We start from the raw sequence: 23,131 nt of genomic DNA on the forward strand, positions 1-23,131 counted from the left end.
CTGTAGAAGTGTTCATGCACATCCATACACATGAATTTTTTTCAATTCCTTCTCTAGGCATTTAAAATAGGGCATCTAGAGAGCGACACATCTTAGATGTAACATTAACCTTTGGCTTTTCAATTGTCTTTGGGTTCATTTTTGGGAAAATAGTAGCTGTGTTTTCATGGGGAGACTTTCTGAAGCCTACAGACAGCAGTTTGGCTTGCTAGTACATTCAGACAAAGAATAATTTTGGTGCTTTGAAAAAGGCATGCAGGAGGGAAATCTGATCAATCGAACATGACTGTGACCAAAGCTTAGCAATTCCATCAATGTTACATCTTCTTCTTTTAAGTATCTGTACTTTTCAGGCTTGGAATGTCTAGTTCTTGAAAAGTCAGCTCTGTAGGGCACTTGAAGGAAGACTTGGGAAGAGCAGAGTGTGTGTCCCAGCATGACACACCTGTTCATAACTCAGCAGTTCCACAGAGAAGCCCCAAGGAGCTGGTGCTTAGCAGAACAAAAACATCTAAACTGATGGTGGCAGGAAGGATAAAGAGGCTAACACGGGGGCTTACTAAAAACAGCACTGCTTCTTGCATCTTTCATTACCGCTCTGAACCAGAGCATTTTGACATTGGAAAGAGTTCAGGGTCACACCTTGGAGGAACAGCTCTTTACGCCTCATTCAGGAAAATCAGACAAAGACAGATGGGCATCTTCAGACCTCCATGTTTCTAAATGCCTGTCCCTAATTACCTTTACATTTGCTATGAATATATGGCTAGCCAGTTGTTGCAGGTTTGTGAGGCTGTGCTGCTGAGACAGTTTCTTTAAGCAGTGGTTACAGTTTTCTGCCAGCCTCAGTGCAAACTTTGGACAATTCAAGGCCAAAGTCGCAGCCTAAGAGACAGTCATGGCACCTCTGAGAGTCACATGTAGGAGAAAACAACCCGGAGGCAGCTGCATTTTGCCATCAGAGAAGGGAGCGAGAAGATGTAACGAGCTGGGCAGACACCAAGGCCGGGAAAGGGCGGGGAAGGAGGTGGCCCAGGTGCTGGAGAGAAAGATGCCCCTGCAGCCCGTGGAGAAATCCATGGAAAAGGCCAAGACCCCACCTGCAGCCCGTGGAGGGGCTCCACGCTGGATGGAGCAGGTGGAGACATAGAGAAGATGCTGTGACCCTACACTGGGATAAGCCCCTGCCAGCACTTGCAGCCATGAGGAGAATCAGAGACACAGAGATGAGGGAGAGTTTTGCGTCGGAACAGGTTTGCTGGGGGAGGTTTATAACCCTGTGGAGGATTGGGACTGAGAGACACTGTGATAAAGAGATAAAGCCCTGTGGGAAAGAATTCACGTTGGAGAAGTTCGTGGAGGACTGTGTCCTGTGGGTGAGACCCCACGGTGCAGCAGGGGGAGGGTGTGGAATGAATGCCACTCCCATCCCCCCTCCCACCTCCGGCCAAGGAAACCAACTTGCAAGGGACTGACTGAAGCCCCCATCTCCCAGTCCCTGCCCCCTTATACTGCGAGCCAGGGGAAGAAGAGAGTGAAGTCATGACTAGAGTGAAGTCTGCTAAGAAGGGAGTGGGGGGGAGGTTAGAGGTGTTTTAAGATCTGGAAGAGGAAAACAACTCATAAAGAAGTAACCGAGAACCCCATTTTCTCCCAGTCCCTGCCCCCCTGTACTGCGAGCAGGGGGAAGAAGGGAGCAAGATCATGGCCAAAGGGAGGTCTGCTTAGAATGGAGGGGTGGGGGGAAAGTGTTTTAAGATCTGGTTGTGTTTGTTTTAAGATCTGGTCACGCTTCTGACTCCGGTTTTTCACTGTTCTTTGTAGTGTAGTGTAATAAATTAGGTAGTTTTCTCTTCTTCATTCTGTGTTGAGTCTGTTTTGCCCATGTCATTCGATGACAGAATGATCTCTCCCTGTTCTTATTTTGACTCCTGAGCCTCTTAATGTATATTTTCTCCCCTGTCCAACTAAGAAGAGGAGTAATAGACTGACTTTGGTGGGCGTCTGGCCTCCAGACAGGGCTAGACCACCACAGTCCCTGCCCCCCTGACAGTGCTGACAGTACTGACAGTGCTGCCTGCTACCAAGCAATGTTTGGTAAATAGTGACCAGGGCCCAGCACAGTGCAGTAAGCTGTGCATCTCTGGGAAACCTACAGCAATTTTTTTCAGATACGCAGTCCCTTTATCAGGGACCTGTAGCTGTTCAGGAGTGAAGTTCCAAACCATCAGGTGTGAGGATGTGCCTAGGTACTTGCCCATACTCAGCCACATGCCCTGCCACTAGTGATTATCCAGCCTCGGAGAAAGCTTTTGAGTGGTATTCATAAGCCTTTGCTTAATATATAATGAAAACTGAACCATCTGCACCAAACCTACCAACAGCGAAATGCTAGTTTGAATATCCCAGGAATATTGAATAGTTTCAAAAACTGTTCTAAGAGCTGTTGTATTTAGCCCAAAGGGAAAGAAAACATAGTAGTTATTTCCATCTGTGCCCCCACTATACCGGCTGCCGTTATTAACCCCTCCCTGTCCAAGAAATGGACAAGACAGCAAAATCTCATACAAGTACCAGCACAAACTCATGGTCATTAATATTATTGTATCATAGACCGGTATCATAAAATACACTAAAATGAAGTACGGGAACAAGTACAGGAGCTGCAGCCCCGAGATGGTAAGGAATCCTGCCAGGATTGCATACAGCATGTAGTGGTTTTGCTGCCACAGCTGTGACCACAGCCTTGTGAATAAATACCACAGCATCGTGACCAGAGACTGCTTAAACAACAGTGCTTATCACAACTTTGTCTTAAGTGCAATCGGGTCAGGGTCAGATCTACCGTTATCCCAACCTTTCGGGCCCCACATTGGGCACGAAAATGGACTGTCGTGGTTTTGCCCCAGCTGAGGGCTGAGATCCACGCAGCTGCCTGCTCCTTAAAGGAACAAGGGGGGAAGCTGGGGGGGGGAAGGGGAAGGGAAAGGGGAAAAAAAAACCAAACCCAAAACCAAGAAACCAAAAACCCCGCAGGTTGGGATAAGGATAGTTTACTAGGATAGCAGAAAGATAAATATAATAACAAGACTTTAGAGCAAAAAATATATGAAACAGTTGATACACAAGGCAGTTTCTCACCGAACCCACAGCTCAGGCCGTGCCACCCAGAGCCATCCTGAAACCTGACCGTCCCCCAAAAACCGCACGTCCTGGAGCCACCCCGCTCCTCCTCCCATCAGCCCCCCTTTATACTGGGCATGCCGTAATTGGCACGGAATACTCTCTTTGGCCTGACTGGGTCACCTGTCCTGGCTGCGGCCCCTCCTTTCTCATTAGTAGGGAAATATGAACAACTGAAAAAGTCCTTGATTGCCTGGCAACAACTAAAAATATCAGGGACATCAGGCACTGCTCTCATCCTAACTCCCAAACACAGCATTCCATCCGCTGCTAGAAAAGAAATTAACTCCATCCTAACCGAAACCAGGACACCAGTACACCTTTCTGTCATATTTTGGGAAGGATTTACAAAAAGATTTTATGTAATGACGCATTTCTTTCTTTCTTACATGCTACAGGAACAGTACAAGGGCCAACATCACTGATAGAAAGATTTTGGTAATATATTTGCCCTCAGCTGAAATGTATAATCAGAATTCTTGTTTCAACTGCCAAAATCAAAATGAGACAGGCAAAAAACCTTCACATTTTGAAATGCTGGCAGTCTGTCAGAGAAAAGAGAAACTCTATTTCCAGCAGGCATCTCATCTGGGGAAGGAGACCAGTACCCAAGCTTCCTATAGGGACAAAGATTCCCACCTTCTCTATGCTCACTGTGTACAGAACTGCTTCCCCCTCCCTGTCACCAGCATGGGACCCAGCTCCATCATGCTTCAGCGGTGACAGTTTTTATCTCCCTGACTTCATGAGGCCCTCTCCCACCTACAGGAGATGTTGCTCGGAGGTATGGTGGTAGATCTCTCTGATCATATAAGCGAGTGAAGAAGAAGGAAGAAGGGTCACAGCGCCACGCTGCCACTCACACAGCCCTGTCGCTACCTGCTGCGCTGTGGTTGACAGTGGTGTAACCACCTCTACCTGAAAACAACACTGGGTTAAAAAAGCCCTATGCTTTCTCCCTCAAACGAGGTTCACTGACTCTTCTAGATGCAAAACAAAGAACATTTGGACTGGTGGAAAATGCATTGTGCCTCCTTCCCTACTGCATACATGTTTCCGTGGCTTTGCCTTACCCAGGGATGTGAAGGTAGCACCTGCTGTATTTGCCCCCATAAGACTACTTTTCCCAGAGACACCAGGTTGCAAACCATTTGACTAGCCTAAGAAAAAATGGATTCTCAGCTTTTGTGTTCTGGGAGCATTAAAGCGGGAGGACAGGAAAACCACCACCTGGGGTTTTTTAGGATTTAATCACAGAATCACAGAACCGTAGGGGTTGGAAGGGACCTCAAGAGATCATCGGGTCCAACCCCCCTGCCAAAGCAGCTCCCTAGGACATATCACTCAGATAGGCATCCAGGTGGGTCTTGAGTATCTCCAGAGAAGGAGACTCCACCACCTCCCTGGGCAGCCTGTCCCAGGGCTCTGTCACCCTCACTGGGAAAAAGTTCTTCCGCATGTTGGTGTGGAACTTCCTGTGCTCCAACTTGCAGCCATTGCCCCTTGTCCTGACTCCACAGACCACTGAAAAGGGGCTGGCTGATTCCCCCTGCATCCCCTGCTTCAGATAATTATAAACTTTAATTAGGTCCCCCCTTAGTCTTCTCAAGGCTGAACAGGCCCAACTTACTCAGCCTTTCCTCATAGGGGAGATGCTCCAGGCCCTTAATCATCTTTGTGGCCCTTCTTTGGACTCTCTCCAGGAGATCCCTGTCCTTTTTATACCAAGGAGCCCAGAACTGGACACAATACTCCAGGTGGGGCCTGACCAGGGCAGAGTAGAGGGGGAGGATCACCTCCTTTGACCTGCTGGCCATACTCCTCCTGATACACCCCAGGATCCCATTGGCTCTCTCAGCCATCAGGGCACACTGCTGGCTCATGGCCAACCTGTCATCCACCAGGACCCCCAGGTCCTTCTTCACAGAGCTCTTCTCCAGCAGGTCATCCCCCAGCCTGTACTGATACAAGCAGTTGTTCCTTCCCAGGTGCAAGACTCTACACTTGCTTATGTTGAATTTCATCCGGTTTCTCCCTGCCCAGCTCTCCAGCCTGTCCAGGTCTCTCTGGATGGCAGCGCAGTGTTCCTGCGTGTCAGCCACTCCTCCCAGCTTTGTATCATCGGCACTTGCTGAGGGTGGATGCTATTCTCTCATCAAGGTCGTCAATGAAGATATTAAACAGGACTGGACCCAACACCGAGCCCTGGGGAACACCGCTAGTAACAGGCCTCCAGTCAGATTCTGCTCCACGAATCACAACCCTCTGGGCTCGGTCCAACAGCCAGTTCTCAACCCAAAAAGCTGAACAGCTGATCCCTAAAGGCCTGCCCCAAAGAATTCTGACCCTCTCTGTTTGCTGAAGATGTACTGCTGGTGAGTGAAGACTCATATGCTTAAAATTTTCAGTCCTGGTTATTAGTTACAAATAACCAGAATCCTTCCTCCCCATACACATGCTGCATATATGGGTTGGGTTTGGGTTTTTTCAGAAATATACTATGAATATGAAACATTTTAGAGTAGCCAGACTGTGTACAGAAAGGTATTTTCAGTTTCCCAGCAAACAGTATCTACATTAAAGGTACATACATAAAATTCCAGTGTTTGAAAACACAGTAAATTTACATTTCAACATGATTATCTATGGCATGCGCACCTGTTATTATTTTATTTATTTTAATCCAAATTCAAAAGCAGAAAACTCAGCCACCAAGATTAACAATAAAAAGTATTTAATGCAAGCACATTGTCTGCCAGGGGCCTTGATGACAGCTTGCATCCATTTCTGAGATGAGCTGAGGCTGCACAGTCAGCAAGGTGTTGCCATCAGTCAGAGGATGAATGGGAGTGTGGAGCTGCCAATATCTCAGCATTGCTTTCAGTGCTCTCACTACCCTGCCTGACTTCCCAGCTGCCAATACTGCATGCTACTTGAATGTTTATTCGGTGTACGTAAGCTCTGAGTATATGGAACCTACATGGTTATTTACACAAGATAGCTCCCTCCTTCCTCCTCTCTTTAAATGCTCCCACATGTGCAACCGCTGGAAAAGACAGCTGATGGGGGATTTTGGATGATCGTGTTTACTCCTTAGGGTCATAGACTCCTTAAGTCCCTGGAAGGGGGACTCCTTCCTGACACTTTCTGCTGGTGGGATGTGCATACCTGCCAGCCAGACCCTACCACACCTACCATCAAACTTCCCACGCACTGCCCACACAAACTGTTCTTTGTTTCCTTATACACAAAGGCTCCCCGTGACTCTTCTAGAATATCCTGGTCTGGTCTGGTCTGTTCTTTACCTATGGTTAGCATGGAAGCTGCCAGTAAGGCTGGGGATCAAGGCCTCCACTGTTTCTCTCTTTGTGGGAGCACAAGGTACTCGCTCTGGGTAAAAGCTCTGCCTTTCTCTTCAAAGCAAGGTTCATCCTCCATGTCAGTCTTCTCCCTTTTTACTCAGCAATCAGAACAGACTTGAAATATGTTTTACAGAACATTTGTTTTTAAATCACTTAAATATTTTCTGATTTTACTATCAGAGAATAATAGTGGCACTGTACAAAGTGAGTAAACTGGGAAAACTTAATGCAAAGTATCTTCTGCAGTTACAACAGGTGAAAGTTACTTTTTCTAGGCTTCAGAAGTTTTGTTTTAAACACAACAAAATACAAAGCATAATTAAAGATACCTGTGCAGCACCTTCCTCTCTACATGCATGCTGCAAGAAGTGTGTCTCACAAGGCTCATTCAAAAAATACAGGAGGTATTTGTCTGCCAGCCCCTTTTCAGTGGTCTGTGGGGATAGGACAAGGGGCAATGGCTGCAAGTTGGAGCACAGGAAGTTCCGCACCAACATGCGGAAGAACTTTTTCCCAGTGAGGATGACAGAGCCCCGGGACAGGCTGCCCAGGGAGGTGGTGGAGTCTCCTTCTCTGGAGATATTCAAGACCTGCCTGGACGCCTATCTGAGTGATATGTCCTAGGGAGCTGCTTTGGCAGGGGGGTTGGACCCGATGATCTCTTGAGGTCCCTTCCAACCCCTACAATTCTATGATTCTATGATTCTATGACTTCTGTTATATTTCTGTCTACTAACAGCACTTACAAAGTGCCTTTAAAAGGTAGGATTCCATCTACTCAGAATATAATTTTGCATTTTTCCACTTCTGTATTAGTGACATACATTTTACATCCCCAGATTAGGTAATTTTTTTAATTTTTTTTTTTTTAAAGCAAAAAGCCATAGGACAGAAAGACTTATGCGATTACTTAGCCGATGAAATCTCTCACATGCAGTTTCCCTTGCACCTAACCAGAGGTAGGTAAGGTACACTTGACTTCTATCTGTCCTTCAGTTATGGCACTTCTGAAGTTGTACACCTGGCTACTCATTTTCACAGATACTGTGGAGAAATATTCTCCAAGATACTGACACATCTATCAGATTACTTAGTACCAAATCAGAGCCTGCAGAAATCTTGATCTTCAGGAAGCCCAGCCAAAATGAGTGTCAGACTCCTCAACCCTGATTTTTCTTGCAAACCAGTCTGCTTTAGAGATGCCAGACGTAAGCTGAACTTAATTACCTGCAGTACGTAGAAAGCTCACACCTGTGCAACAGGACTTGCAGATTTTTACTTGCATTTAATATTTAACTCAAGGCAAAAAGCACAATATTTCCATTTTTACTTGAAATCCATGTCGCCAAGGTGTACAGCTTTTTTTAATTGTTTTCATTTCAGTCGGACGCTGCTGCCAGAGAAGGTACACTGTAACGTTTTCTGAGAAGCGTGTATTACTCATTATCTTGTTAAAACACACACAAAACTACTTCCTCTTCATGAAACAAATAACTATTTTTTAATGAAGTGGGGGAGAGGAGGATGTTTATTTTATGGTTTTCAATTTATTGAATTCTCTGCTCCTCCCTCTCTAGCCTCACTGCAGCAACATTACTACATGACAAACCCTCATTTGCAGAACATGGGGCAATATATCTGTTTCTCTTCTCTTTTTTTGTTTTCATCATATAATTTCACTCACTCTAAAGTTGGAATATATTTATTACACAGCTATGTATTTCTCCTGCAACTGCCATTGCTGACCTTAAGTTTCTGTTGTATCTTCCGCACTACTGCAAACAATACCAAGTCTCACATTCGCAGCCCTGCAGGAGAGACAGACCTATCTTCAACGCTTCTAATGTTCAGCTTCATTCAAAAAACCGTGCATCCCATTTGTCCAACTATTTTGTGAGAAGACCAAAAAAAAAATGACACCACCAAACATTATTATCCCCTTTATCAGTGTTCTCCTTAAAATTACACCGAGGCAGAAGGCACACACGGTCCTACTCTGTATCAGCCATACAGGCAAAAAGAAATGCCAGACTGGATGCAATAAAAACCTACCACCCGGTCCATAGAAAAGGGTGTCACAGCTGTGAAGTCTGCAGTTCCAAACTCCAGCGAAGGCAGCATGGGGGCTGGGATTTTGTGCATGACAATTGTGAGCACCCAAGGTGTGCTGGAAGTACTCGGAGCACTGAATGCCCTAACTGCAATTCTCTGCTCAAAGCTAAGTGCAATCGCTTGGTATAATCTAACGCAGCAACGGCTACTGCTGTAGTTGGCAAATCCTGCCTCTGCACCCCAGTTGTGTTTCTGCTGCATCATTGGAAGGCTTCATGGAACAATCCAGGTTGAAGGCGGGAAGAGGGCCTGCAGCTCCTCAGGCAGGGCAACCTGGGTTAGTGGGGACTCATTGCTCTGGAAATCCTGGGAGCTCTGGAAACCCAGTATGGGATTATGGCCTCGGCTGCTGTGTCACCATCAGATGCTGAAGCGCACACACGTGGCAGCACTGGGACAGGGGATCACAGCTTTCACCTCCAGCACTGCAGCTCCACCCAGCTCTGGCTTCAGGCACCCAGGTGTCTTCACCAAGACAACCAGAGGTCATGCAGAGAACTGAAGGCACATCATCTGGGTCCAGGCCTTGTGGCCTACCCCGGTGGGTCAGCATCCATTAGCTATCAAAACAAATTGTCAAATCCCACCTTTGTTGGGCTCAGATTACTGCAACGTTCGCACACACACACTCTCTCACGCTGCTTGGATAAAAGCAGGAGCCACCACTCAGGTGGCAGCCAACAGACTGTGGAAGCAGGAATTTTGACCACAGCTGCAGGCAAGTCCTAGCCTCACAGAATAAAAAAGTGGGGTCGTGAAGCATATCCTAAATAGCGAGCTCGTGTTATATTCGGGGATAAATTATTAGTTGGGCTGGAAAGAGTCGTTATTCCGCAGCAGCACCTGTCCGGTTCGTTTTATGTTCAGCTCCGTGTGACTGAAATACAGCTTTTTTGGCTGACTGCATGCAAAGCCCACTGCTGCATGTGCCTGATCTTAAACTAATCCTTCAGCAAGGGGAATGTTTTTGAGACGGGAAGTCTAATGAGAAAAATATTGTGAAACTAGAGGACATACAAAGAATGTGCTGTGACTAATACAAATTCTGGCCTGTTTTCTTTCAAATTAGCTTAGCTGTATTTTATTCAGACTAACACATCCTCCATCCTTCCTCAAGCCTGTTTACTCAGCTGGATGTCCACAGGGTCCAATTTTCCCTCCAATTGCCCTTGCACGCTAATATAATTGCGGCTCATATGGGTAATTGGTCAGCCTACAGCAGTGTTTGCATGCGTTTGTTCATCTGCTCTACCTGGCAGCCTCTTAAAATGAATTTATAGACTCAAAGCACTGTTGAATACTTTGTTTCATTCAGTTTATAAAAGGACAAAAGACTTCCAGAAATACTTCCAGGAGCTTTAGGCATTAAAAATACTGCAGTCCACACATTAAAATTATTTTTATGGGCAAGTGGGAATAGATCTCTGTTTCGACACATCAAAAAGGAGGCATACGCTCACACAAGTCACTTGTATCTAATTTGTAAATACTAAACTAAATAAATTTCATAGCGGAGATCAACCAGATTTGAAATTACTCTCTGGGGAAAAGGGGCCCATTGACATTTCAGACAAGAGAAACTGAAATTGCTGGCAGCAGGAAAGAACAGCTTTTTGTGGAATATGCACGGAACACAGAATTTTACAGGTCGGTTTTACCCTGTTGCGGAAGGATCGGTATGGAAGTGATTTTCATTGCTGTTATTACCAGAATCCGGTTCTTGGGTTGAAACAGAAGACTGAACTCCCGTGCCACAAACCATCATCATGCAGTTTGTGCTCCCTTAATTCATGAAGTGCCGCAATTCAGCTATTTTAATAATTTCCTATATTGGCATAACCACTGGCTTTCTTCTTTGGCTCACTGTTCTTGCAGTGGTTCTTCCCACGTGTCTAACATCTTCCTTTTTCTTCTTCTACAGCTGAGACTACTGCTCACCCCATACCCAGCAGCTTCTATTTTACTCCTCTCGGCAATGTTTTTCTGTGGCCACTAACACTTCTGCGCTTCTTTTACATGTCTAATTCCAGTATCTCATTTGACAGAGACCAAAGATGCATGAAGCCTATCTGCATCAAGATCTAATGTAAACTCACAAGTACACAAAACAGAAGAGCTGCTGATTCAGATCCATGTAACTCCTTCAAAAAGGGTTCCAACAATGATTTTGTATAATCTGATCCACTGCGCTAAAACATAAAAGCCAAAGATGAGGGAAAAAAAATATTTATTTTTGCAATTTGAAAAAATAGAATTTTAAAAACTTAGGTAACTTTCAGTTCATATCTACATCGAGGGGTCCTAATCTGACAGGAGAGTACAGAGAACTATGAACTGCGTCTTTCAACAAATATGCCATGTTTCCTGGGTCTTCTCTGCTTGTACCCCCTCATCATCATGGTTTGGAGATGTCATTCTGTTTACCTTACAGAATAACAGCAGAAAGAAAAAAAAAAAACCAAAACAACAAAAACTAAAAGAAGTGGGGTGGAAAAGGGGGGGAAAGGAGGTTTAATTCATCACTATAGCTGCATACACATAGATTAATTATTGAGGCAAGAAATTTAACCCATACCATAACTTGTGTTGTTACACCAACAGCAGGAAAATTTTCAGTGTTTCCAGTTGTTCTCTTAAAAGCAAACGACAAAGCTCAGGTAATAAGCACCTCACTCACTACTGGGTGATTTTTCACAGTTCAGTTTTCCAAAACAATCGTTTGGGATGATACCTTAATCTTGTCGCAATAAAAAATACTGAGTGATCAGAGTAATTTATAAAATAATTAGGAAAACGCAAAACCAGACTGGAAAACATTACCACAGAATTTACACAATTTTAAACGAATGTAAATGAAATCCAGAAGACAAAAAGAAACTTTGATTTTTTTTAAAAAAAATTTATTTCAAAATAAGGCTTCTAAAAAATACAGTGCAAAATCAGTCCAAAAAGAAAAAAAAAAAAAAAGAAAAGAAAAAAACAACCAAGCCAGAAATATTACATGATATTACATGAATAAAATAAAGAGAAATAAAAGACACTGTAACTGGTTTCTCGGCTGGACATACTCTCACGCTTTTTGATCTGATTCAAGGAGTACTAGAGTAAGTTTCCCTGTTTTGCTGTTACTCAGCCATTCACCTCACACATTCAGGCGTAACCAGTGTTAGACCTCATAATTTTCAACAAGCCCAGTACAAACATTATTCAACATTGCCTAAAACCAGTCAAAACCAAACAAATCAGTAAAACTCAGTCACATGCCCATGTGACACACCAGCTACAACATTCAGGATGCCAATATACAAAAACCAGTGCTGTGGTGATACCTGGCACTTGGATTGAAGCTGCTAAGGAGAGAGAGTGACCATGTTTTCTTTATAAACCACACTGTGAGCCGCAGTGTATCAGCCTCGGGAATGTGCGCAGAAACACTTACAGGCCCAGATACTCACAGGAATTGCCATTTAGGTTCTGTATTCCCCCACTCAAAAAGCACGTGTTCCGCTGTAAATCCAAGCTACTCGTACAGTTACACAGGCGATAGGTGGATGGCCCTTGTTGCAACAACTGATTTTCACCCCTCTGACGTGCTCTGGCCAGACAGAAGATGCCATTGAGCAGTTTCAGCAGGACTGAAGGCCTAGGCCTAGCACAGCTCACAGATACAAGTACTTCAAAGAATCCTGCGATTCAAAGGTTGGGCCACAGAGAAAGGAGTACAGAGATCTTTTGAAGAACAGTGCTTCCTGAAACAGTCAGCCATGCAGGATGTTGCATGAGCACAGACACAATATTTATAAGCATTGCTTCTTCCCAAAAGAAATCCCTAGCATCTCTCACCATCACTCAGACTGTTGCGAAGTCTCGATAATGTTGACTAATTTAGAATCAGATTCAGCTTATCAGTATAAGAGAAATAATGAAATTTATCTTTGCTAACCCAAGAGGCAGCTCCCAGAATATTTTCTCTGCTCTTAACTATTAAAACTATTAAACTTAAAAAGCACATTTACAAAACTGTCACCATGAAAATGAGGCGCCTGACAATGGTAACAATGGTAACTATATTTTGATATAAACAGCATACCGAGTGGAAATTTGTCATATTTCATGTTTTAAATAACTCTAAACAGCACCAAAAGAATCTTTTGTAACACCTGCGTAATTTCAAATAAGTACATTCACATAATCAAGGACTTTGCATAATTTTTAGAAAAACATTTCTAGCGTTGTATTTTACTTTTGTAGCTTCTTAATGACCTGTGAAGTGAAAGACTGTATCTGTATCTCAACAGCCATATCAATACCATCAGTTGTTTTATCTTGAACTTATGTGTTCCACTTAATGTGGACTTGAGTCCTAAATTAGCCTGAAAGTGAATGACAGTGATTTGTCATAGCATCACACCTGGTGTTTTATTAACCGTATGTTTTATAGATTAATGAGTAAAAATAAATTATCGGGAATATCTGAAGAAAAGCTCTGAACATGCGTTTTAAAACTTGCATCTGTCAATAAAGATTGACCCATACAGGAGCAGATTTATTCTTTAAACTTTAAGTCTGTGAGAAATGAAGGGTTGCAAATGGACCAATTTAAAATGTTGATTTTTTGACACAAGAACCACGGTGCTAAATGTACGTGTGGCAGCACTAGAACATTGCATGTACTGACTTAGGTGAGGAGGCACTGACTCGGGCAACAAGATGGTAAAGCCAACTTGAATTATACACAACATAATGCTTAGGGTTAGAAAAAGCTCCAGCTGTACTTTGTTAGAGGGAAGAGAAAAAAGAAAGGAAAAAGAAAAGGCAGCACTTGTTCAAAACCCATAAAGAGGCGTGACAACTTATTGTGTCACAAGTCCTTCAAGGATTCACACCAATTAGCACACCACAAAATCTAAGGGCCATAAGGGATAATCTCAAAGGGTAATAAAATGAGCCTCTACCTCTTACCTCACCACTAACCCAATGCATCTGAAGATAATAAATAGAGGCCTACCAGGACTTCAAAAAGCACACCATGTCCCCGCTACTCACTTGAGGTGGTGAGGATCTAACAGAGAGGTACAAAGTGGCCATCAGGTATGACTAACAACAATGGATACTGAGGGCAGAAAAGGAACAATCCTTTCAGAGGAGCCAGTAACTTCTTTAAGTGCAAAAAACAGAACAATACCTTGGTTTTCTGTCAGCTGACTTTCAATTTCTTACAAGACTATGAGCAAAATGTTATTTCTTACACACAGTGCTAAAAGAAACAATTTATTATGCTTGCACACCTTACGCAACTGTACAAGTACAGGACTGAATGAGAAGGACTAGGTAGTACCAATTAAGATCCACGTTGGTTTATGTAACTTACTCTTCAGAAAGTACTCAGATTTTGCTTTGGGGATAGTTTAGAAGTGCTAATACAGTACCATTGGCAGAAATATATGTCCAGAGAGATCAAGACTATACCATGCAAAAAAACCCCATTTTTAAGGACTGCAGTGAAATTTCCAGTTGGGATATTCAGAAAAGCTGGTCGATAGTATTTATCTTTGTGATATAGTTGTTCCAACAAAGCTACATTGGCTTTTATTTGTGAGCTGCAGCACAATTTTGTGTGTGGTGAAGACAAAGAAAGGGCAAAGATAGCCAAGTTAAATAAAAACATGTAAATGAAAGCATCCCCAAATATGTGACATAAAGACTGCTGTAAAGTCATGTAGTCCTGGAATGAAGGCTGGCCAAATAAGGTAAATAATGCATTTAAAAAAAAAAAAAAGTGTTTTATTTAACTAACCATTCCAGGTCATTCATCTTCATATGTTTCATCTGAATGTGAGGTTGACCTGAAAAAGATTCTTTCACATTACTGCAGAAATCCTGTCTCATCCACCTACACTCCTTACATTGGCATACAATGACCTGCCAGGAATCTGTGATTTCCTTAAAGTATAATTTACTGGATGAAATCGGACAACTGTAATATGAACACTGAAAGACATCCTATAATGACAGCATATGTACTTAACAGTGTTAACTCCCACTCTTTGCAATCTCATTTTGTTTGGTAAACTTTGGGAACAAATCAAAACAATTCTTTTGGCCCCACCTAGATCATCTCTGTGCTTTTATGAATCTTCCCATCACATTAGCTCACTTTAGAGTCAGAACAAGGAGGAAGCTGCCTGTTTCAAAATCCATCACCACTCAGTTCTTAAGACGGTTTGTTAATTGTGAATCCCCCTCAAGGGTGGCAGTGACTGTTTCGCAACTACTCCACCGGCCATTTGATGGGACCTGCCCTTTAAATCAACAGGTCAGAAGACAGGCTGACCAACATTATGTAATGCAGAACCTTTCATTTTAGACAAGATTTTTCAAATGCAATCTCCAATTACGCTAGCAAGGTAGCATTGCTCAGCGCTACCAGGAGCTGCCCTGTACTGCCAGTAAATCGGTTACTTTTCATTAGTGCTTTGACTTCTTTTCGTACCCCATAGGCAATCAAACACTGTGAAGTTCACAGCTGACATCCACTGTGCTCAATAAAACACATGTCGCTCTCATGTCATATTAGGATCTAATTCACCAATACTGTATGTAAGAGTCCTAAAATGTGTAAGGATGACAAGCACTAATTACTCTTTAAGAACGTAGTTTCTACTGAATTAAAAACTCATGGAAGAGAGCCGGAGAGAAGCAAGTGGGACCTCAAAGTACAGGTTCAGGGGATTTCAAGTTTTAATGCATTTCAAACGAGCTATCCCCTTTCTCTGCTGGCACAGCTCCGACCATCGGTTTCACACTCACATGGAGGGTAAAATGTATTTGTATGGCTTTGATGCTTTGAGAGGGCTGTGAATCAGCAGAGCTCCCTGCCGCCTAACCATGATGCCTCTCCGAGCGCTCCCTTCCCTCCCCCACGCTCGCAGAAATAGAGAGAAGAACACGGCTGCTGCCTCCATCGTATGACACACCAGTTCCTGATGCCACAGGCGAATGGGGAATGATTTATCACAAAAGGCCACCCCTTGCGCACCCCGCCGTGTGGGACACCCAGAGGAGCCGCGCCCCGCGGAAGCCCCTGCGTGCCCTCCACGCCGCGGCAGGGCTTCCAGGCGCGCCGGCTGCTCAAGCGTCTGCCCGCTACTTCAGCCGCCAGGTTCTCCTGCGGGTGGCTGAGGCGAGCACCGGCCGCCCGGCAGCGGGGAAACGCTTCGCGAGCGACTGGAAGGGGAGCGGAAGGGCCCCGAGGGCAGAGCCGTCGCGCCACACGCCCGCCGCCGCGCCCGGCCCACGCCAGCTTTCTTCCCGCCACCCGCTGCGCCACAGCGCCCCGCTCGGGGCCACGCGCCCGCCGTCGTGGCGCAAGACGGCCGACAGAGGGCGCGTGGGGAGCGAGGGTGGGCGCGCCACCCCGCACCCGGCCCAGCGAAGCGCCGCGGGCCCCTCGGGACCCGCGGCTCGTCCCGCGCCGCGCCGGCAGCGGTTTCTTAACGCCCGGTACCTCCCTGCGCTGGGGAGCACGGCAGCGGCGGCCCGCGGGCCTTCGCCCCCTGCAGGCGGGCCGCGTGTGGCGGCCCCGCTGCTGCGCTGCGTGCGCTGGCGGAAGGGAAACGCACCGTTAGTAACTACGGCCCCTATTTTACGGGCCTCCGGGCGCCGCTGAATAACGGCGGGCAGCGGCGTCAGGAGACGGAGCGAACGGGGCAGGAACAGCTCAATTCCCGACCCTCTCTCTCTCAGGGGGCTGCGGAACTGTGAATGTCCCGCTAACCACGGCAGCTGGCGGGCAGGGAACCCATTTAAAGTGCCGCCCTTCCAGGCATGGAACGTCTCGGCACTGGCACACGAGCCAAGCCCGCTAATACACTGCCCGGTGTGTTCCAGGGACACCCTCACCGAGGAACGGCTTTTGTTTTAAAAAAGCTGTCCTCCGCCACACTTCACAATGTCTATGTACGTTCTCCTTAGCGCTGGGTGCTGCGCCAGCCTTCCCGCCCGCTTTCCTCAGGCTTGCTGTTCTAAGCTGTCTGCTGTTGTCACTTAATGGGAGCCTGAACTCAAAATGACCAAAAATGGTTTAGTATTAGGCCTGAAAACTAACCGAGGGCTGTTTTTGAAAGGAGAGGTAAAGGAAAGTTGCCTCGCGTGACATTAGTCTGTAGAAGTAAATTTAAAACTCGGCTTTTAAGATGCACCTTTCGTGACTGTTGACGGACCGTCAAAATCTGCCAGTTCAAAAAAGGGACACCCGGTGTCTGCAGTGACTGCACAGAGATGCCAAAGCAGCTGACCTAAAGATGCATTACGGAGACCACTCGCGACACGTCTAGCCCTTCTTTCTGAATTCACCCTTCACAAGCAGCTACTCTCTCCAAACACAATTTAAGTGTGTTGCATCCGGGTTTTGTGCCTTTTGTTACCCTGTTGCACAGCTGTCATTTAAGGTGGATCCACGTCCTGTTAGACTGGACAACAAACACAGTAAGCAGTGCGACTGGAAACAATGAAGCTGTGAGTTCTCACAGAAATCCACAGAACCTTCAAAAATCAGGAGTGTCTCATGCTGGTATTTGTATAGACACAGAGGGCTATAATAAATTACCTAATTTTTCCAGATACAGCCAAGCTGAGCCAGTACTTTGGGACTCGTTGTCATTTTACCAGATGTAATCTTAAGGATGCTGCCTTTGGCTAATTACTTCCATATTTAAAGGGCCCACAACAAGCTATCCTTCATCAGCATTGCACCCTATTAAACCAGTCAATAATACTTTACACACTAGTAGCAAATATCTGTATTTGCATATAAATAATTTAAAATATTTTCACATATGCTCCCCATATATAAACACTTAAGACCAACTCCAGCTAATTATGATTAAACAAAAGTATATATAAAATCTATAACTATATTGACAATATACTCTTCTTTATAGTACGCTATGCCATCTAATTAAAATTAGTGTTTTCAAAAAGTAATAATTTTAGTATTTGCACCATACAAATTCTTTGTTTGATTATTGCAAAGAAATCCTTGGGATATAGGGGAAACGCGCTTTCTATCTGCGTATTTTACCCTGGAACACTTCATCACTTTTGCTGATATAAAGACACGAGTATCTCTCACAAAGATCACATCTATGCAGAAAGATAACTGTAACACGTAAGATCTCTCTATCTAAGCACATACATTTACGTGTGTTTATAAAAACCTCTCTGAGAAAGGTTTAGGAAGAAGTCTGCCTCAGTCTTAAGTGTTACCTTTTATAGTGCGGTGTTGCAGGGTAACTATTGCATATGATAAATAAACAGCAATATCAGGGAATTTTGAACATATATAGCAGGAAAAAGACATTGATGTTATCTAAACAAACCTAATGACAAAACGGTAAAAAAATTCAAGGCAGAGTAAGACACTTAGTGGGAAAGCAATCAATGTAAACTTCAGTGTTTCCTACCAAATAGAAATCAAAAGAGCCAGTATCAAACAAATAGAGTAAGACTGCATTCCAGTCAGTTGGTTTTGGTATTAACGTCAAAGACAAAAGAAATCCCCTTGGAAAGCTAATTTAAAAGTAAATATGCCTAAAGTTAAACATACAACTTGTATTAATCTCAGAACAGAATCAAGACCACTATTAAAATAAAGCCTGGGGCACATTGTGATGCCTACTATTGGTGGGTGGATTTTAATTGACTTGAAGACTGTCATAGTCCTATTATCATAAAACCTGTAACGCACTTCCAGCATGGAGGACCCATCTGTGCCCACCATCCATCTGTTCAGACGTGATTGGCAAAGTGGTAGGGAACTCGCAGTGGTTGCCTCTGCCTGAAAGGAATAAACCACAGGATCTTCCAGCGAGTGCCAAAAACTTCTGAGAAGGTCTGCTGCCATGGCTTTCGGGGCCTCGATCTACAGAAGACAGCATTATTAGTGAAAGACAGCACGCCCATGGTGCACTTCAGTCAGCTAGAACAATGCAGGTTGGCTGGGGATCCATTACTGGACTCTGATGAATTGTGTCCCAGCATCACAAATACAGCTTTTCTTTCATTATGGCATGCAGCTGTGACTTAACTTTGGAGAACAGAAACTATCTGTGTCGTCAATCAACCGAAGGCAACTTTTGAAGCACAGGAGAACATTTCAGAATCAATGAAATGTGTGTCAAGACACAGCAGAAACTATCTTTTGATCTGTACTTTTGAAAGAAAATATAGTTCCACTGGCTTTGCAAGGAATGGGAATAATGTGAGGCTACTTTGTGTACAACCAATATTAAAAGATTAGTGAGCTCCTGCTAGAGACAGGAAGTACAAGGCACAGTACCATGCAAAATAATCCTAGGAGTGCTTTCAGTTCCTTTTCTCTCTCACACAGTTAAAAAAAGCATCCATTCCTTTAGCTTTTTTGGCATATAAAGGTAGAAATTTTACAGCACTTACACGTCTTCACAACAGTTTGACATTTTTTCTATGCTGGTAGTGTCCTGTTGAAGAAAAGAAAACACAATGAAACTTCTATGTTTACATTCCTAACTGTTAAAATTTTATTACGAAAGGAATTAATAACGCAGGGAATCAATTCTTCGCATACATGGCTTTGGCATTAGTCCAGGAGGTTACATATTGCTCACACACCATACTAGTTTTAAGCAGCTGTGAGGCTGCAAGCGCAAATTTACTCAGCTTGCTAAATGGTTTTTACAAACATCATGTGGAACTATACTGCGTAGTTTTGCAATGACAGCAAATACCACGGAATGTGAAGGAAAACTTACAGCATTGTTACAACTAAAATTAACTCAGATATTATGATTAATTCATGGGGGAACTTAGAAGTAATGTGTGTAAGGTACAGGCTTGCCATACTTGTCACAAACACCCATGCCAGATTTGGAGTAGTCCACTGAGATAACCACAGGAGAATTTAGTAAAATGAAACAATTAAAAGATGTGGTATTTTGAAAAGCAGGAGATATTAAGGAACTAAGAAATAGTTACTTTTGTATTATACTGTCAACAGAACTGCTAGCAATATACCACCAGTATCCACATTCTGTACAGGAAAATACCAAGTATCAAAAGTATTCTCATAACATGTAATGAAAATGGAATAATATGCAGAGTGAAGGCACCACTGCAGCTAATTAAATTATCTGAACATGATTAATTTAATGAGTCAGGAAGTTTTATAACTAACAAATCAATTTAAGTGAGGATCATCCCCAAATAAAAGTTTTAAAACTACCAATAGCAGTACTTTTTACCTTACTTTTGCACTATGTATTTACCAAAAAAAAAAAGCCTGGTTTGTAAGTATCATTTCAATTTTCACTCCAGCAGTATTAGCGTTTTCAGTGCACATTTATAGCTCATTATCCCCAAATCACTCACGGGGTCCAAAATACAACAATCAAAACACTTCTCATGGTTCCATCTCGTTTTCATGGTAGCTTGCTATTCCCCTTTGCTGTTCATTGATTTAGGCATGCCCATAGCACACCTGTCAGATTACACTAGTGCTTCCCTGAAACCAAGAGCTAGTCTCTAATGTCCCAGCCACACAGAGACGCAAGGGCTGTGGTTTAATTAGGCTGCAATTTCATTGTCATCTGGAAACACTACCTAGCAATAAAGCCATACTGCGTTCTCTGGTTGATCCTGCCATCAGTACACCCAATTCAGTGCAGGCACTGCTGGGATTCTGCCACCAACTTTCATCTAGTTTTGAAGGGGAAGGGTGAAATGTGACTCTCTGTGGAGGGGAAATCATGCAGAGGAAGCTGCCTCCCTGCTTCACCAGACATGGGTGGCCTTGACTCCGCTTGCCAAATTTTATACTTCTAAGTTCACTTCCCAGCTCTGATGAGTTTTGGAACAGGATCCTTTGCCACATGCTAAATGGGAAAAATCTTACTCCTGCCCACGCCTGACCTAGCTGAGTTCCAGGCACACCATAAAAGGAGAGAAGTTCCCTCTTCTCACACCAGCCCACCGGGATGTACAAGTTCTCCCCATCTTGTGCAGAGAAGCCATGCCCACTGTAGACTGTGCAAACGGTTCTGGCTCCTTCATTAGGTGGATTTGAACAACTGCTCCTCAGGAAGAGGGGAAAGGGCTGGACTGCAAATGGTGTCTGATCTTAGGATTCCCATAGATAAACTGCTCCTCCTCTCCACCTTACAGGCCTGTATTCCCCCTCACCCGGCAGAGGTGGCACTGCAAAACACAAGCCACTCTCCTGGATGGCTAGGGCAGGACCTGACTGTGCAGCCAAGGGACATTCTGCTTCCCTGGACCAGCTTTATACCCAACCCGTGTCAGAACAAACACCACAGAAAACCACACACAGCTCTCTGAATAAAAAGGACTAAATAAACACCGATAACTACTTCCACAACATCTCAGTGAGCTTGGGAGTGCTGTGGCTCCTTCTGTAACTGCAAAAATACCGCAGCTCTAGGAATTATCCTCTGGTCAACTCAAAGCCAGCTGCCTGGTAGTACAAAATAATAATGGTATATTTGAAAGGAATGTTTGCTAACGACTTTCTAGACATGGCAGTCCAGGCTATATATTTCTAGCTTTCAAAGATTTATGCTGTCATTGCCCAAAAGGAGCCTGGAAACAGCTTTCCATGCAGAAGTAACATAACAATACCTTAAACAGAGATTTTTTGCTAAGTTTCTCCACATTGTTTATTCACTAATATGCTTGTACTGCTCCCTATTTGAAATTTTTGGAGGAATTCCCGGGACTGGAACTGGGGGTTGTATTTCTTTTTAATCGTTATCATGGCATGTTATCAAGACCTGAAAGATGCTCATCAGGGCCTGCGTCTCTCAAAAAAGTAACCCATTAAATTAATGAACTAAGTGAAAGCACCAAAAACTGGAACTGCAGAAAATAACTGTAAGAAAAGTCTGTCAAGCTTCAACACCTTTAAATCATATTAGGAATTTTAGTTGGATAGGAAGTCAAAGGAAATCCTCCTTTCCTTCCTCCATCTTCCCTTATAATGCCAACATCTATTTTAGAATACTTTTGCTTTACAGTAAAGAAAATGGGACTGAGCAGTGAATCCTTTGCTTCTGGGATACTTTTTTAGAATTAGAACAACTTTATAGCCACATTTTAAAAGCTGTGAACTAGGGCTGGAGGGAATGGAAGAAAACATTTCTCTGAAGTTTAGCTGCTTAACAAGTGCTGGTGACTGAATTTAAGAAACCAAGTTCCTCTCGCAGCTTCCCTCCCCCAACACTACTGCCAAACAGCTGGGCTCATTTGAAATGAACTTTCATTTGAGAGTGAACCAATTTACCTTTTCACATGAAAGTGAAACTTTACAGCACCCCAGGAAACTCGGTAGCCCCTCTGGAAACCGGAGAAGAAGGAAAGGGAGAGAGCCACCGTGGCGTTTTGGCCTATTACTTAAGGCTTTCTTCTCAGGCAGATTTATTTTTGTTCATTTGGAGACAGGAGGACTAAAATAATCGTTATTTTTCTGAATGACAAGGTGTTCAGTTCATCAACACACCTCACAAATAGCTTTGAATCAGAATATCATCTGTTTTAATTGTGCATTTGATGTGTACCAAGGTTTTGCTACAACAACAGCATTACCGAGTTCAGCCTAAGAGGCTTTAGCTGTCTGCATCCACTATCAGCTTGGATTACTATTAATACAAACAGAACTCTGCTAAGATTTATTTTTTCCCCCCAGACTCACAGCTAAGGCTGATGTTAAAATCTTTTGGAGAATTGACACTCATCCATGAGCTGAAAATAACTCAGTATGAGCTAACATGGCATATCTATTCAGTCCTAGTAATCTCTATCTCCAAAAATGCCATAAAATTTACAGTTGCATACGGGATGGAACTGAATAACCTACAACTGATTAATTTCACATGATGGGTCATCTGGACCCCCAGTCATCATCCAGATTGGAAACAACTATTGTTCTTGCACCTGGTTATTCAGAGATATATGCCTACTGATAAGCATCTTAAAACAACCAGGAAAAAAATATAGCTTAGTGAGAAAGGCAAAATAAATTAAGAGGAAAAAAACCCACAGCAGTCATTAACAACATACCATTTTACAAGAAGAAGAAAAGGGCAGAGGGTGCAGAAAATGCTGCAGGGATGAGGACTGTTTTTTTGTTTTGAGGACTTAGTACGAGTCTGCAAGAGCAGCTTGTCTCAGTGAAGAAAGCTACTGCCACAGCTAAGAGTGTCAGGGGAGAAATGGAGAGTCTATTTAAGAGCACCAGCTGAGTTCTCCAGAACAACCTGATTCATTTGTAAATGAATGCAACTACATTAGCTACTACCAGGAATGTAACTTCCAAATATCTATTTTAATTAACATAACCAACTGCCTGAAGAAACAGGTTTTCTAAAAAAGAAGATCCCACGCATTGCGTAAACAACCGTGCTATAGGATGGGGTTCATCATGA

The 23,131-nt window shown here is 43.7% G+C and overlaps 1 protein-coding gene across 1 annotated transcript in view; it reads right to left on the minus strand.

Annotated features, from left to right (window-relative positions):
- Positions 1 to 17,503: 17,503 nt before the first annotated feature.
- The window catches only part of ZDHHC21 (zDHHC palmitoyltransferase 21), a 29,077-nt gene continuing 23,449 nt past the window's right edge, over positions 17,504 to 23,131 (minus strand). The window contains exons 6-7 of the mRNA XM_084278750.1: positions 19,113 to 19,156; positions 17,504 to 18,579 (exon numbers count right to left, since the gene is read on the minus strand). Coding sequence (XP_084134876.1) covers positions 18,447 to 18,579; positions 19,113 to 19,156 — 177 coding nt within the window. The 3' untranslated portion in view covers positions 17,504 to 18,446. The remainder of the gene's footprint in view (positions 18,580 to 19,112; positions 19,157 to 23,131) is intronic.

Source organism: Gallinula chloropus, assembly GCF_964237585.1.
Source record: "Gallinula chloropus genome assembly, chromosome: Z".
Taxonomy (NCBI): domain Eukaryota; kingdom Metazoa; phylum Chordata; class Aves; order Gruiformes; family Rallidae; genus Gallinula; species Gallinula chloropus.